Source organism: Marmota marmota, unplaced genomic scaffold, assembly GCF_001458135.2.
Source record: "Marmota marmota marmota unplaced genomic scaffold, marMar, whole genome shotgun sequence".
Classification (NCBI taxonomy): Eukaryota; Metazoa; Chordata; class Mammalia; order Rodentia; family Sciuridae; genus Marmota; species Marmota marmota.
In genome coordinates this window covers 24,875,898-24,892,194 of record NW_026000005.1, presented here as the reverse complement: position 1 = coordinate 24,892,194, position 16,297 = coordinate 24,875,898, and the positions used below count along the sequence as shown (strand labels likewise).

The window sequence follows — 16,297 nt, the reverse complement described above, 5'->3', positions numbered from 1 at the left end:
TATATATATATATATATATATATATATTTATTTATTTATTTTACTGCCTTCACCAGCAATTCGGTGACAGCAATTGCTAGCATAATACCAAGGAAGGGACTTTTCACCCCAGAAATAAGGGTTTCCCTCCTGGAGGTGTCGTCATGGAACCTCTAGTAAGGCAAGAGCTTTACCAGCCTGAGCCAGACCTTGGCCTCACTCACTCTTTCTCTTTCTTTCACTCACTCACTCACTCATTCATATTTTACTAGTTGCTATCACCTCTTTTCTTCAGAGAAGCAACACCAAACACACGCATGCATCCACCTGTCCAGTCTATTTTTCTTAGAAGAGAGTGATTCTTCCCCTCCTCCATGAAATAACAGAATTTTGCTTTTTAAATCTGCAAGGCATGGCATTTTACAGAAGAGCTGCCCTTTTAGCATAGTACCTGGATAATACTATGAAAGCTGCTAAAGTGGAGAGAGAGAGAGAGAGAGAGAGAGAGAGAGAGAGAGAGAGAGAGAGAGAGATATCAGTCCTCAGCCGAAGTGGATTCCCTAAGAGTTGAACAGCCTCATATTCTCAACTATGGCATGTACACACAGATGATGATGCCACATGGGCATTGGGAAAAGAGACAGCAAGTTCACATCTTCTTTTAAGGAAGGGGGAACCCTCAAAGGAAGGTGGCAACACATCCAGTCACTACACTGGCTGGATTTTCCAGGGGCGGTTTCTTGCTGCCATGCCCCATGGGGCACCTAAAAGAAGGGCCATTATTCTGAGGGATGCCGGGCCCCAAACACTCAACTGGCAGTGGATCCCCATAATAATAAGCCCTCAGTGACTGGCTTGTTAGTTGTCCCAAGGCATCCTGAGCTGCTGACCCCTCCTGCTCCTGCTTCCTTCTGCATCTTCAGCTGGGGTTGGACATTTTTTTTTTTTTGAAATCTCAAGGTAGCCATGCTCTAGCCTTTCATCTTGCTTTTCTTGGCAGGGCTGCTGTGGTTGAGACAGAGTAGCTCTTTGAAACAGAATAAGAAGGGGAGAGCACCGTTCTTTCAGGAGGATGAAACGAACCAGATGGGAAAGTGGAGTGTGTATGCTGAAGGGAGCTATCTGGATATTCTGTAAGAATGCTAAAAGGCTCTCTCCCAAGCAACCAAAAAAAAAAATCATTAGTATTTTGCTCTCTTTTCTGTACCTGGAGGCTTGCATCTCAGGCAACCATCTTTGGAGAGAATTTTACACTTCCCTAGTGGATTCCTAGCAGGAAGGTAAAAACAAATGCCCCTGAGGCTGAGCCCTAGTACACTGGAAATCTTCAAATACACATTTTCTATCGGTGAAGCTGGCTTCATTATTCAATCCATCATCATTTTACAGAATCATTAGGCAACTGTTTTTTAACATCCCTTTCCTTGCGTTGCTTAGTGGGCACAAGTGGGCAGCAATGGATATACCTTTATTCTACCTCCTCTCTGACCATGCAGCAACATCTGGATATGCCAGGCCAGCCTAGGAGGGTATGTTTGCCAGATGCCATGAATGGTTTACGGGGTACCATGCTGGTACATTTAAACAAATGATTACTTTCTATTCTTTCATAATATTTAAGTAAATCAGGTGGACAGCCTTATTTTTTAGCAGCTATAGATTCAGGCACACATTAACACCATGAAAAGAAAGCAAGTGATCCCCCTTTCCCCCCATATTTTACAAATGCTATTACAACGACCAATATCATACCAAAGAATATCTTCTTCCTCGACCCCATCCCACGGAGGGCCCCACTAGGACACTTTACAAAGACAACATTTCAGTCTTTCTTTCTCCTCCCTTCTCTCCTCCCTCTCCTCCTGCTCTGAATTTGAACAGACTACTGCTTTTCCTACATCGGTCCCAGATTTATTTTTTATGACTTATTCCACACTTGGACTTAACTGATAAAAGCTAAACATTCATCATGAGCTTCTCTTTTATAAGGCAACATGAGCCAGGTTTGCTTCAGGGCTGGAAGTAGAGATGGTTCCACATACACTCAATGGCTGTTATCTCGTGACTTCAAAGACGCCGGCAGACATGGCCAAGGGCTCCTGTCTGAGTGCACTGGGGGAACCTTCCTCTTGGGTCAGGTGGGTTGGGGATGGGGATGGGGATGGGAAGGGCCACACTACATTCCATGTGGCCTCTATTTCTCTAGGTATCTGGAGATGACAATGACAGCCAACAGAAACCCAGCCAGAGCTAGATAAGGCAACAAAAAGCTTCAATCTCTTCTCCAAGTAAACAAAATTTGTACAGTATATTATTTTCCTGAAAAATGACCCCGGGAGAAGTAACACAAGAGTAATGGGGCACTCCACACACACCCACACACTCCCCCCACAAAGAACCATTCTCTCACACCCACACACATACCCACACACAGCTATTCACATGGCGAGTGTATACTATGTACATACACACAGAGCCAGGTTCCCCGCAAGACTCCTGGCAGCCTGCCCACCGAGAGGAGGGATGGGATAAGGCAAGGGGAGAAACAGGAGAACCAGTCTCTGGAACAAAACCAGCTGAGCTTTGAGTTGTGAAGTGCTTAGGGGTGATCTCTTCTTATATTCCAAGATGCAGCATTAGAGTTGGGTTTTGTTGGTTTGGAATCACAAACCAAAACAAAACAAACAAAAAAAGAAAGAAAGAAAGAAAAAGAAAGAAAGGAAAAAGAAGAAGAAAGGAGAGGAAGAAAAAGAAAAAAGGAAAGGCAGACACGAAAAACCAAAGCAAAGGAAAAGAATCCAAGGGGCGTGGAAGGGGTGGATGGAGAGCTCCGGGTCGGGGACAGCGGGAGGGAGGTCTGGGAGTTCACACAGAGACTAGGCGAGGAGAAAAAAGTGCAAAATCGAGGCAACGTGTTTGCAGTCTTTCTTGTTTGTTTGGGTGCTGTTCTTGCTTCGGCCCTCAGCAGTGCGAGCCGCGGTCTTGCTCTAGCTTAATGGTTAGGGTGGGCTCCACCGCCAGAGGGGCCCCGTTGGTGTAGTGGGAGGTTTTGTAGGTGATGGAGTGATCGGTCTTCTTGGCCGCATAGCGGAACCGGTGGTAGTGGAGCACCAGGGCCAGCGCGACGGAGACCAGCACCAGCACGGCGCCCCCGGCGGCCATTACGTAATACCAGTAGGCTGGGATGGGCTGCACGGGCACCGTGTCCACTGTGGGCTCGGTCCCTGGCGGGAGGGTGCCCCCTGGGGGAGAGACACAGAAAGTGTTGCTAGGCTGAGAGCATGCGCACTACTCAAAAACCAATTCAAAAATAAATAAAAGAGAAAGAGAAGAGAGAGAAAGAGAAACACATACATGCTTTGGGGCGCACGGGGAGGGTCAGGGGGCTAGTGTGTGCTGCGCACTTTCAAACGATCGCTATTATCTTCTACTCATCCCCTTTATGAGATAGGTAGCTTACACCCATTTTACAGATGAGGCTCAGAGAGGTTAAACCAATATCCAGTTGGTGAGTAGTATGGATAACAAAGCTATTTTTCCTGTTTATCCACAATTACTCTATAAAATAGAGAAGCATTGTCATTCTCCCTCTTTCTCTCTCTCTCTCTCTCTCTCTCACACACACACACACACACACACACGTGCAAATACACACAAGAAAATGATGCTGAAATGACTTCAGGGTAGTTTATCTGGGCAGATTCCTTCCAGGTTGTGGAAATACCATATTTGGTCTGGCTGGCCAGCTTTCTCAAACAATGTATTAATTAGGCTGGCTAGACTTGAAGGTAAATTCCACTTTGGCTTGCCAAGGCTTCTGTGCCCATTGAAATCGGCCTGGTCTTGTCTAAACAGGTCAATTACCACTGTCAAGCAATGACTAACGCATCTTCATTTTTTTTTAATTGGGTGGAGGATTTACAAAGCAGATTAGAAGGGAAGTTGCAACCAAAAAATGTGGGCACAAAGCGATTGCGGGCACGTGAGGGTAAGAGTAAGTGAGAGCAGAGTGAGATCCTTCTCAATCATGGGAAAGACAGAGCAGGGAGGGGCGGGGCAGGGGATCTAGAAGGCAGCCACTTCACTGGAGGCCTCTGGTTACCATGGAGATGCTGTAGTAGATTTAAGCCCAGGGTAACTCTGGGGGAAAGACTGGCTAGAGTCCCACTTGATGCAAAACAGTGCTACAACTTGATTCTCCCAAAGATTTACATCAGTTGAGAGTCTGGCCCAGAAAGGGACTAGGCGCCTTTGAGTTTGCCAAAGCCAGACAGGATCTTTACTTCTGAAAAACGGTGTAGGCTTAACCTAAGAAAAATGCCTCTCTAGATTCTTGCATTGAGTGTTGGTGGCCAGAAACATGTGTCCTCTCTACCCATAGGGGACTCCAGGAGGGGAGCCATGGAAGGAGACCCTCCTGTCTCTTCATGTGTCCTACTCTGTGAGGAGCACCTCTGCCTGGGATGTAGTCAAGGCCTCGTTTATATTTCCTGTCTTCCCCCATGAGACTCTGAGCTCCTCATGCCGAGGAAATCACTCTCGATTTGGTGTTTCCTGAGGGTATGTGAAAGAGGGCACCCAAGGAATGCTCAGTGAATAAAATACGAGTGTGAAACAGACGCCTCATTCTGAGTCAGTGTTCTGCAGTTCCAGTGGCCTGAACCCTCACAAGCGTCTCTTTTATTTGGGAATAGCTGAGAGGTGTGTCAGAACTTCTAACGTCTTCTCAGAAGGGACAGAAAAATGAGACATTTCCCTTGAAAAATCTTTCAAAGCCTGCCCAACTTGTCAGCTCTTGGTCACCACTTCCTCTGGGTTTGGGGATCCCTTTCCACTGAGGTGCAGGTTCCTAGTGCCTCTCGGGCAGAAAAGATCTCATGGTCCCCCAAGACCTCTTTTGCAATCTCGTCTTCTCCCACATGATCACCTACTCTCTTTTTCTTTGTCCTTAAGCTTTTTCTGTCTTTTAATGATTTCATTATTGAAGCTATGAAAGGACGCTCTGTCTCTTTTATGTGTCCTCGAATTGGAAATTATGAACAGAATGGAGACAAAGAGAAAGCAAGATGCTGAAAACAGTTTTGTTGAAGTGGCCAGCTTGCAAGTCACAGTGAACTGGTGTCAACTCTGGATTCAGGTCACCAGGAGTATCTGCTGCCTGGCAACCACCCTGCTGCTGGATTTTCATGTGAGCTCACAGAATGCACGGGAAGCAACACAGTGCAGGGTGGGCATGGAGTTCCTCAGAGCCATCACTCTTCTCCCCACGAGGTATCCCCAGGTTTGCCCCTGATTCTGACGTGGCTCCATAGTGAGGGCCATCCTCTAGTGAGACTGCAGCTTGCCTCTCAGAGAAAAGGGAGGTGGTAAATCCACGGTGATTAAGTTCCCATTTAAAACACCTGACCAGGCCCCAAAGGCAGGAGCGCCAATTTTTGTCAAGCAGAACATGGTTTCAACTACTCATGTTCCCTCTGTTATCACCAGGTGGTCTCAGTTTAAAGGTTTACTTTCCTTCAGTCAAAATGCTGGTTTCCAACATTAAATACACCAGCCAAGACTCAAAGTGCTGGGTCTGAGACCTTAATGCTCCTTTTTTTTTTGGTACTGGGAGTTGAACTCAGGGGTACTTGACACATAAGCCACATCCCCAGCGGTATTTTGTATTTTATTTAGAGACAGGGTCTCACTGAGTTGCTCAGCACCTTGCTTTTGCTGAGGCTTGCTTTGAACTTGAGATTCTCCTGCCTCAGCCTCCCAAACAGATGCAATTACAGGTGTGTGCTACCGCGCCAGGCCCTTAATGCTACTCTTAAAATGTTTCTGATGATAGAGGCAAAGTTGGGGCGAGTAGGGAGAATCTTCCCGCTTGCTGGGGAAGGTTAAATATAACATGTGGGTTATATATTCAGAACCAGATTGTGCTCTGCCTTTGAAAACAGACTCCACTTTAGGTATAAAACCATCTTTCTCCTTTCCTACCTATGCTCCTTCCCCTAAAATTACCAATATGTAGAAAACATGAGTGACAGAAGCCATTTGGGTACATTATATTGGCCCTTTAAACATTTTCCTTGTACATGTGTTTGCACACATGAGAAACCATACTGTGTGAGTTTGTTCTTTTAATACTAAGGAGATTAGAAAAGAGAGGATACAACAATGCTTTCCTCATCCTTTAATGTGCAGTTTTGGGGTGACTTGAAGTTTGGGGGGGCCAGAAGTTTCTTAGAACATTCTCTAGCTAAAGAGAGTCAACTCTCAAAGGCAGGTGGACTGTGCTGTTTGGACTGTGGCTCAGCCTTGAAAGGTTGTGTGCTGATGAGACTGTGGTTTACCAGTTACAGAGAAGAAGGTGATAAATCAGTTAGGGTTCAATCCCTACCCAAAGCAACTTCCCCACCAACAGTAGCTGTTCAATGAATGCCAAAAGGATGGATGAAACAGAGGATAGATGGACAGATGGATAGATTGATGGCTGGGTAGAAGGATGGAAGAATATATTTTGGACCAATGTTCAGACTCCCTAAAAAATGTTGATGACCTACTCCTGGTACTTCAAAGAAATTATTCTCAGAAAGTGCAAGAGATTCTGCCTGTGGTGCCCCTATGAGGAGAAGGATAAAGGTGCCCACTTTGGGCAGAAGACACTTACACTAGGTGCCCAGGTTAATGAGTAGCTCGACTTTAACCCCACTAGTCCCCTCAGCCCTATGGGGTGACTAGGCCATTGTTTTACAACAGAGGACCCTGGGTGAGGGACCTGGGAGAGAGAATGTCCTTGAGACTTCAGCCTTGCACAGGCCTGATGACATGCTCCTAACGTCCCCTTTGATCATTCCCACTTCTATCACTTACTCTCATCATTTCTTTTTCTTTGCATTTGGATGATGCTTTCAATGCCCCAACTATTTTTCATTAATTTCCACCCCCAATTCTCCAAAAAATTTTTCCGTTGTTTGAGATAATGAGAAACAGATATGTAAGTAGTCAATAACTCCAAATGTATTTGCACGATTAAGCAGGCTCCCAACTGGAAAAGTTCTGAGCTCCTCAGAGAAAAGCAATGTGAATGCAAAGAATTTGAATTCTGAGAAGCCATGGATAGGCAAAAAAAAAAAAAAAAAAAAAAGAATTCACACATTAGGTCATGTTCCTTTCGTTTCTATTTGCAAATATGGCTACCAATTTCCTAAACAATTTGGAAATGTGCCTGTCACAAGAGCTGGAATGAGCAGACATTTTAATTTTTGTTGGCCATTGGTCTGTGGTCTTCACATGAACCTTTGTTATTCCTCATGATCAGCAAATGGGAGACATGAGGACTTGAGAGGATAAGTGATTTTCTGGTTTCACTTGGTAAAAAACTGAGGAGGGCAGAGTAGCCCACAGTGAAGCCCCAGGGATGGCTCGGTGCCCTCAGAATTGCAGGCTTCTACCAAGTGGCAGCCAGGACTGGAACCAGGTGGTCTGAATCCTCAGCCTGTGCTCTAACCCAGGGGTCGGCTAACTACAGCCTAATGGGCCAAACCTGGCGCACTGCCTGTTTTTATAAAGTTTTATTGGAACACAGCCATCCTCATCTGTTTATCTATCGCCCGCGGTTGCTTTCGTGCCACAGTGGCAGAGCTGAGTGCTTGCAGCAGAGACTGTATGTCCTTGAAAGCCTGAAATATTTACAGGAGGAATTTGCAGGCCCCTGTTCTCACCAAGCAGGGGTGGAACCCGAAGCAGCCCTCTCTCCCCTTTCAACTCTGCCTGCACCTGTCTAAGGACTGCGTGTCTCAGTCAAGCCAGGTTCCCATTCAATCCCTGAAAAGAGAAAGCATCTCCTACAGCTGTGTTCATGGAATGCCACCCGGATGTGGAGGAGTCACCCAGGTTCCCCAAAGAAACATTTTGAAAGACACCACTGGTGAGTCTTCTCGCTCAGAAGAAAAGGCTGTTTGCGCATAAGAACTGTTTTAGGCTTGGCCTGTCTGAGGAGTCCTTTATGTACCTGTTGAAAATGAAGTGTTGGCGAAGAGGGCCATTTCAAATAAAAGGTTTATTTAATTTGTGCGATTAAACAAGCAACAGAAAAAGGTTGGCTCCTCTAGAAAAGTTTATAGAAGATAGTAGAAGAATGTGGTCATGCCCTCTGATTTGTTTGGAGAAAGGATCTTAAAGTACAAAGCATCCCTGAGGAATGACTCTTTCCATTTGTTTTATGAGACATGTATAGAAAGGATCGCTGGGGGTTTTCAGTGAGCTGGCTGAAACCATGTGAGTCCCCCTTTCTGTCCTCTGTCCCCCGTCTGTCTAAAATGCCTCTAAATTCAGAATCCTGGATGGCTGGTCTCGGACCCCTCTCAGTTTTCTGGGGGCACTTATGCTACCTTCTTTCAACTAGGGCTTGACCTTTGTGCTCTTAGAGAAAAGAAGTCAACAAAAACCATTTTCTTCTGCCCTTAGACCTCAGCAGCTGTTTAGATTAACTGTAAACTTGTGGGGAGGGGAGGTGTCCGGCCCTTGTGATAGGCAAGGGCAGTGTGCACAAGTCAACTGCACAAAGAAATCTGTGTCCCTTAAGCAAGGATGGCTGCCAAGCAGTTACGCGGTTCACACTTCTGATCTCCATCCTTCCCTGCTCAGCAACACCTAGCCTTAATCTGGCAGCTGGAAGCTGGGGGGTGGGGAGGGGAGGAGGATTCACATACCACAGCTGCCTATCTGGAACCCTGGCAGGGTTTAGGAATACTTCTCTGCCTCTCATCAGAGGACTACGTGCAAGCATAGTGTTTAACCCTCTCTGTGTTTCAGAAGTGCTTCTAGTAGACAGGTTGTGGATCCAAGGAGAAAGGTCATCTGTGGTCCCGCATCCTGAGTCAGGGGACTGGTGGCAAAGACTCTGGGAGGCAGGTAGTAGCAGGGTGAGGTTACAGATGGAAAAAGAAGTGAAAGCACAAAATGTCTATAGCTACTGCTTATAAAAAAAATTAGAAAAACATGCAGAGATTGGCCAGTATGTACCAAATAAATAGAACTTAAAACCTGAGGCAGACACAGTATCAGCTGCCAGTCTGCTCAAAGAGGTCTCTTTTAAGACCACTTCCCTCTCTGTCCATGAGACAGCCTCAACACTCATTTTCTTCTGGTTCTACCTGGATGAAAACTGCAGAAAGGTACTCAGTAAAACCCAAAAGATGGGGCACAGCATGCTCACAAATGATCTGAGACACAAATCCATGTTCATGGCCATCGACAGGAACTGTGGATGTTCCCTTTAGCATCCATCAGTGTAAGACCAAAATTCTGAATCCTCCACTCCAAGGACCACCTTCCACAAGGGCAGCCCTGCTTTGGAGCTCCAGACCCAGATCCCTCTGCTCCTCTTGCCAAAGCCCACAGCCTCCAACAGGAACAAAATCTCTGGTCTTCACCGAAAGCTGATAAAAACAACCGCCTGGTCAACAACTACAGAACTCTTGACTATGGACTTTATGTACTTTTACTGGTTTCTTTATTTTTTTTTCTTTTATTGAAAAAGTATCAGTAAGGAGGAAATAATCCATCACCTAATGACACCACTTTTCAATCCTTTTTTTCCCCTTATATAGTTTTTAATTTGTTAAAGCTCAAATCCTAGAAAAAGATGCACGATGGCACCATGTTTATAGCTACTGCTTATAAAAAAACAGAAAATTAAAAATTAAAAAAGCATACCCAGGCTACATTGTTTAAGATTTGACTTATAAGAACAACAAAAAGGGCTTTTAAAAAATCCCAGGACAACTCAGTTTATTCATTCTCTCTTCTCTTTTCTGCCTTGTCTATGGTCCTCTTTTCTCTATGGCTTCCCTTCAGTACTAACACACCCTGATACACAATCTAAGTGTATATAAAAAGCAGAAAATCCAGGTGATTAGAATAAAAAGGCAATGCTGCATGGCAAGAAATCAGTAAGAAGCAGAAAATGAAAGATACTTGGAAATATGAAAGATCAAGAATACCTAATAAGCTCAGATCCAAAGACTACTTTTATTGTATTTCCCTAAAGATTTACTGAGTATACATTGATCTCTCCTAATGAATGGGATTACTTCTGTCACATGGTTAATTTATAATGGAAAAGAAAAAAAATCAACTCAAAAACATACTAACAATGTAATTGCCTATTGTTAATGCTGTTTCAACATCAACTTTCCATATCTTGCCTGCCCAGACCTGACTTCTCTCTATTTCCCCTTGAACCGAAAGACTGATTTTTTTCCCCCAACCAACAGAGGGTTCCTGCTGTTCTGCCCTCGAGAGGAATAGAATATGTGTTACTATGTTAGAGGGAACACACATCCTCTTTCTCTCCCAAATGGAAGGGTTTGCTTGAGTAAAAGTGCCCACAGAGACATGCTGAGATCAAGCAATCCTCAGCCCAGAAGAAGCCACCCCTGACCCTTAGATTCTGGCTACCAGCTCAGAGCTCCATGTAAAATGTGCCATTGTGATCAAAATCGTCCCTTCTTAACTCCAACTCTGATTTTGATTGTGTTCCTTGGCCAAGTCTCTGTTCCCCAAGACTTGGTTTCCTCTTTGCCAAGATGCTTGCCATCTTCCACAACAAGCCCACCAGGAGCACACTGGAAATTCTTACCTTCAAACTACTAAGCCCAGTGTTTATTTTGGCTAAATGTGCACTGCCGCTTGGATAAGATTTTATGCATATATTTTGTACAAGCAAACACAACTGGACCGTGCAGCCCTGTAGTACACACAGCTTCAAGGAAAGCACTTGCGCCTGGCCTGTTTGTTCTCTTACAGAGGCAAAGCCCTTAACCACCGTACTTGTCAGTCATGACCTGACACGGTGTGCACACAGAACAGCATTTGTGGCACTTGCCAGCACACCTTGACCCAGTCTTTCTGGGAGCTTTGAGCCTCAATGACCCAAAGAAAGTCAGGTGAAATAACATGAGCAGGATTCACTTCCCCAGTATGAGCATTACCTTGGGTCCTGAAGGTTAGACCTTGAATTCAACTGTAATCCAAGTCGTTCAGTTTGGATCTCAGCTTTCCTTCCAATACTTAGGATTTGCATTCACATAAATCTCACACCCGGAGAGCACAAATATATGCACACAAATACTACTAATACTTTAAAATGTGGAATGCAGAGTGGCATGAAGTTTGGGGAGGCGAGGAAGGATAAGTGAGGAAAAAAAATACATTTTTTTCATTTTCTTCTCTAGTGTCACTTTTTCTCCTTCCCCTTAGAGCTCTGGGTGCTGAGTGGCAAATTAAGTGAGATGATTTGAAGTCCGGGAATATACCTAGGTGGCAAACCAGAAATTCATCTCTTTCTAGCCAGAAGCTGGACAGATTAACGAGAGTAAAGATAACTAGTCTAGACATGGGATATAAAAATGGCTGTCCTTATCTCTGAAATGCTGTCACCTATAGGGTTAAACCCAGCCAGTACAAACAGGGTACAGCAGCCCTCAAACTGCAGGCAGAAAACTCTGTCATTAGGTGGGGGTCAGGGTCTCCAAGAGTGCTTGTCAGGCCAACTGCAGGGAAGCATTTAGAGTGACTTCTAAGTGTTTAGCATTAGACATTTAACAGTGTCATCAAGGTGGACTGCAAAGTGGGTGAGATGCAGACCCGCTGCATTACCAAAGCACTGATAGAACTACTGCCCAAGATTGGAGGACTTTTTATTTTCCTGGATGAGGCAAGCATCCCAAATTATTTCTTTGCCTTGCTCTCTTTACTTTCTTAGGGAGAAAATGTCCTTTTCTGTTTTTAAGTCCTGAATTTCAAGTGCTCTAACTCCATCACCTATGTGTCTCCTTAGTCCCTTTACAAGACACCAGTTCCTGAATCTGGCAACTCTTCCTCCTCACGATTACCACTCCTCCTGTCTTTCCTAACATCCATCCCTCACAAGACTGCCTGCCACTGCGCCTAACCGGGGGTTAATTGAGACTGCTGCCTTGGTACCCTGGAGCTGGAAAGAAACCATCTTCAGGCTAAAATAAATCATTGCCACCTCATTTCACTTTTAATTTACTACATTTTTTTTTTTTGGTTCTGGTTTCCCATAGCCTCTTCTTTCTCGCCTCTCCTGCATTTTCAGCTTCATTGCTCCCCGTTGGACAATTCAAGGCTGAAAGGTTTATCTGTACCCTATTTGTCTCTATTATAGGTTTCTAAACTTTAATTAAACAAGAGACAGTGAGGATCTCAATCCGTGAATCTACAGGTGTTGCTGGTGCCATCTAGTGGTGGGAAGGTGAGGCACCTATTTTCTCTTGAGAGCTCTGTCAAATTTGGAAGTTTACTCCCCCACCACCAAATTCACATCACAAGGGGGAGGGAAAAGGCATGCAAAAAAAAAAAAAAAAAAAAAGTTTTATTTTTTTTTTTTACCTTTAAAATTCTCACCTGCAAAAGCTGAGATGGGTTCTGGAAAAAAAAAACCAAAAAAATTTTGAGTTAGATAAAGGGAAGAAATAATTGTATGAATGATGACAATGACAACTTCCACTAGGCTATTTGGTAATACTCCATAGAAAGTGCTCCATGTCCTCTACATGTTCTGTCTAACATATCATCATCACGGGGGTTGGGGTGGGTAGAGAGGATTCTCAAAATTGCTTTGGAACACAAAGTCCTTCCAGAGTAATGGGTCCCAAAAGCATTGTAATCAGTCACTTACCACTGATTACTTTCTCAGAGCCAGGATTACTTTTAGATGCCCGAGGTCTGAGAGTTGCCTAAGGGGACTGGGGTGGTCCCAGTTGCTTCTGACATCAGCAGGCATGCACAAACCTAGGACTCGTGGGCCAAGAAAAGGACTTGGTAACTCATTACCACTACTCTAGTCCTGTTCCTTCTCAGGATTCCTATCTTGCTTTTGGGAGTGCCCATGACTCTGATGAGAGATGGTCAAGGTAACCTTGGGGTGGCCCCTGCTATAGGAGGAGGCCTTGGGTAAAATGTATACCCTCAGGAAGGCTGCTACCCTGCATTTCTGACCAAGGTGACCATAATGGTGTCCCTCCCATGTCGGTCACCTGGTATGCAATGTTTTAATCCTATAGCTCCAGGACTTGGGCATTACAGGTATTAGTTTTAAAGCAAAATGTGGCATCTTATTTCACATGCCATACTTTGCCCTGCAACTCATTCACATAAAAGAACTGCTTGGTAATTGTATTATCCCTCTTATGTACCACGTGTTCTATTTTAGCTCATACTGAAGGCTTCCATTAAATCATCAAACCTTTCTGGCATGTAATTCTGACTGGCAGTTGCTCTTGTCCTCTAGCATTTTCTTTGCTAAAAACTGGAGTCTGATGATGGGATCTCGGCACCCTGAATCTTCATGTACTTAGTGCACATCTATGGCTGATTGGGAACAGGGACACAGCTTTTACCTCATCTCACACTTTCCCATCCTGAATTCAGCCCAAGATACAATTACTCTCACACCTTGCCACCTGCTCTGCCCACTGGGGAATGATTGGTCTGAAAATGGCCTCTTGTTTCTTCTTGTCTGTCCCAGCCCTTGGTGGTCTTATTTAGAAGAGCCATGCATAATCAGTTGTCACATACCCATGCAACTCTCCAGTGGGACATCAGTGCTTATCCGAATGTCATCAATGGCGATCTCTCCTGAACGTCCTTTCCCTATTACCCCCTCGAACACAATCTAGAAGATGAAAGAACCAGAGCCATGGTTAATTTGAGTTTCCTGGTCCAAACTGCAAAGATTTTTTGATTTTTGTTAACTCCAGCTTAATTCATGTACACACATGCACACACACACACACACACACGTGTTATTGCATCTGGTACACATCTGTTGGCCACATGACTATAGCTCTAGAGATCTTAATTTTTAAAAGAGTTGGTTCAAATCAAATGCATATTTGGGGGGAATGAAAAAATATAACAAGGTGATGGATATTTGTTGTCCAGCAACTAGGATGCATTGATTAAAAGAACCACAATTTAGGAGTGTTTAAAGAGGGGTTAAATTTTCCCTAGCTATTTTTGAAGTTTCTTTCTCATGAATTTTTTTCAAATGCCAGTCCAGGTATTTGAAAACTCAGAGGACATGAGCAGGAGTGGGTAAAGTGAGAAATATAGCATACAAGTTTGTCTCGTGGGTCCCATTGCATTATGACCCTGAGGGGTCCATTATTGCCTCTAAGAAGGAAATAATTTGCCCTTTCAGTGATGGCTTCTGTGCACCTACTATGTGCTAGGCACAAGGACAATAATACAATCTCATGAACAACACTTCTGCGTAGAGAAACTCACTGTCTAGTGGGTTAGACAAAAATGCAAATGGGCACTTAGAATGCATGTATTAGGTTAGTGAGTGGGAACCTGCTCCCCACCCACCTCCCCACGGAAGCCCTTTCTGCTCTGCGGTCTTCAATCACTCCTCATTCTCGCCCTCCCCAGGTTCTTTCTGCAAACGAGCACATGTCCTCTGGCAAGCTGAGCGAGCAGTTGGCTGCCTCACCAGCCATCTGTTGCTGCTCCTCGTCTGGGGAGGAGCAGGTTAATGCCTTGGCTGGTTCTCAGTCACCTCATCCAGTGTGTCGACTCCTACCCAAGATGCAGCTACAGCTGCACGTGCCCATCTGTGCCTCAGTCTCTTGCTCCATGGGACAGAGATAATATAACTCAATTCTTAGAGCTGTTGAAAGAGAAGCCACTTGTTTAAGACTCTCTCAGGTTTGCTGACCACAGAGAGCAAACTGTATCTGCCCCCTTCCTGTGCTCCTTCTTGCTCCCCAGGACAGGTCTAGGAGGGCATTCCCTTTTCCTCCTCCATTCTGAGGGGCTCGACACCCCTTCCCTTGTGTGTGGAGGGTTTGTTTGTTGTTTATTTCCCTGGCTTCTGTGTCCCTTTGTCAGCCTACCTGATAGCAATCTAAAATAAAATGGAGAGAAGAAACATTTGTTGGAGAAGATTTCAGCAATATAAAAGGCAATAGGAGGAACAAAGAACCAAGTCTGGGTGTAGAGATAGGCACATTCTGAATAACAAATAAGAGTGTCATTTAGTTGCCATGGCGACTTGAGAAGCACAATGAAAACAGTAGCGCTTAACCGTGTCCCCTAATGATGAATGGGCACGGTCCTTTGAAATATTGAAATACGGATCACGATTCCCACGGATCTCCCCACCCAACTTCCTCCACCACCCCACCTGAAACTCCATGTCGTAGCTGGGCAAGATGATGCGACCATGCTTCCACTCGCCGCCCTGGTCCTCACGGATGACCCACAGGAGCTTGCTTTCCTGGCTGGCTTCGCGTACCACCTGCAGCGCCACCCCGCGGCCGCCCGTGGCTTGGTACTGGAACTCCATGCACACGGGGCTCCGGGGCAGGTGGACAGGTGGGCTGATGAGCCGCCCGTACTGACCCTCTCGCCGGCCGTCACTCTGCAGCCGCAAGAAATTCCTGTCATCTGAGAAAAAAAACCCAAACAGAGATCCTTGATAAATGCTTGGGAAAGATACTACTTCACAGCTGTAGCCCCTCCAGTAAAAAGCTGGGACCAGGTTTTTAAAAATTTTTAAAATTCCTGTCCTTGTTCCCCAGGTCCTGTGTCCCCTCCTTGATGTGTCTTCAGAACCCTGATTCTCCTCTTGAAGCCCTTTCTTCAGTGTTTAAATCTCTTACTTCTCTGTATCACTTTTTTTGTATCACACATATAGCACGTGGTGTAGCTGGTCTTAGGTGTTGGCTGGTTGTGTTTGGCTTGTCTTCGCTCCCTAGAGTCTAAGGCCAGGTCCATGTCTTACTCATCTTAGGCTTACCTGAAGGGTCAGTGCAGTCTAAACTGAATTATAAGGGAAAAGTTTCCAGGGGGTGAAGTGGCTGCTAGATTGGAGGTGACTCTGGCTTAGGTGTTTTATGTTTCAAGCCTTTGACGTCTTGGCTGGGCACTGTCCAAATGGAAGACATTTAAAACCTTCTGTCTCTGCCAGTGCTGCTAGATGATGCCTGGGCTCCTGTGCCTGTGACTTGGAAGCCCATGTCAGCTTCAAACAGAACAGGGGGTGGTGGCTGAGTATGATGACTCTGATGCCTAACGTTCCACCCCCTTCCTTGTACGCTCCAGGGAGGGCTGAACTTGACCTTTCTCAAGCAGTCATACACAGACAGCTCCAATGATAAAGATACGGTCATTATTGCCATAACAAAGGCTATGTGTTTAGCAGAGAATATACATGTTCTGGGAAATTAAAGGTTCACCAAGTCCAAATGTTTGGAGATTGACCCTTTTGGAGGATTGATTTTGAATACATCAGACA

The 16,297-nt window shown here is 45.1% G+C and overlaps 1 protein-coding gene across 3 annotated transcripts in view; it reads right to left on the bottom strand.

Moving 5' to 3' along the window:
* The window catches only part of Nrp2 (neuropilin 2), a 121,567-nt gene that overhangs the window by 18,864 nt on the left and 86,406 nt on the right, over positions 1 to 16,297 (bottom strand). The window contains exons 13-16 of one of the 3 annotated variants that reach the window (XM_015481296.2): positions 15,185 to 15,447; positions 13,573 to 13,669; positions 12,400 to 12,420; positions 38 to 3,221 (exon numbers count right to left, since the gene is read on the bottom strand). In XM_015481296.2, coding sequence (XP_015336782.1) covers positions 2,941 to 3,221; positions 12,400 to 12,420; positions 13,573 to 13,669; positions 15,185 to 15,447 — 662 coding nt within the window. In that variant the 3' untranslated portion in view covers positions 38 to 2,940. Of the gene's footprint in view, positions 1 to 37; positions 3,222 to 12,384; positions 12,421 to 13,572; positions 13,670 to 15,184; positions 15,448 to 16,297 lie in introns of those variants that run through there. The other 2 variants (XM_048808389.1, XM_015481295.2) reach the window with 2 other exon arrangements.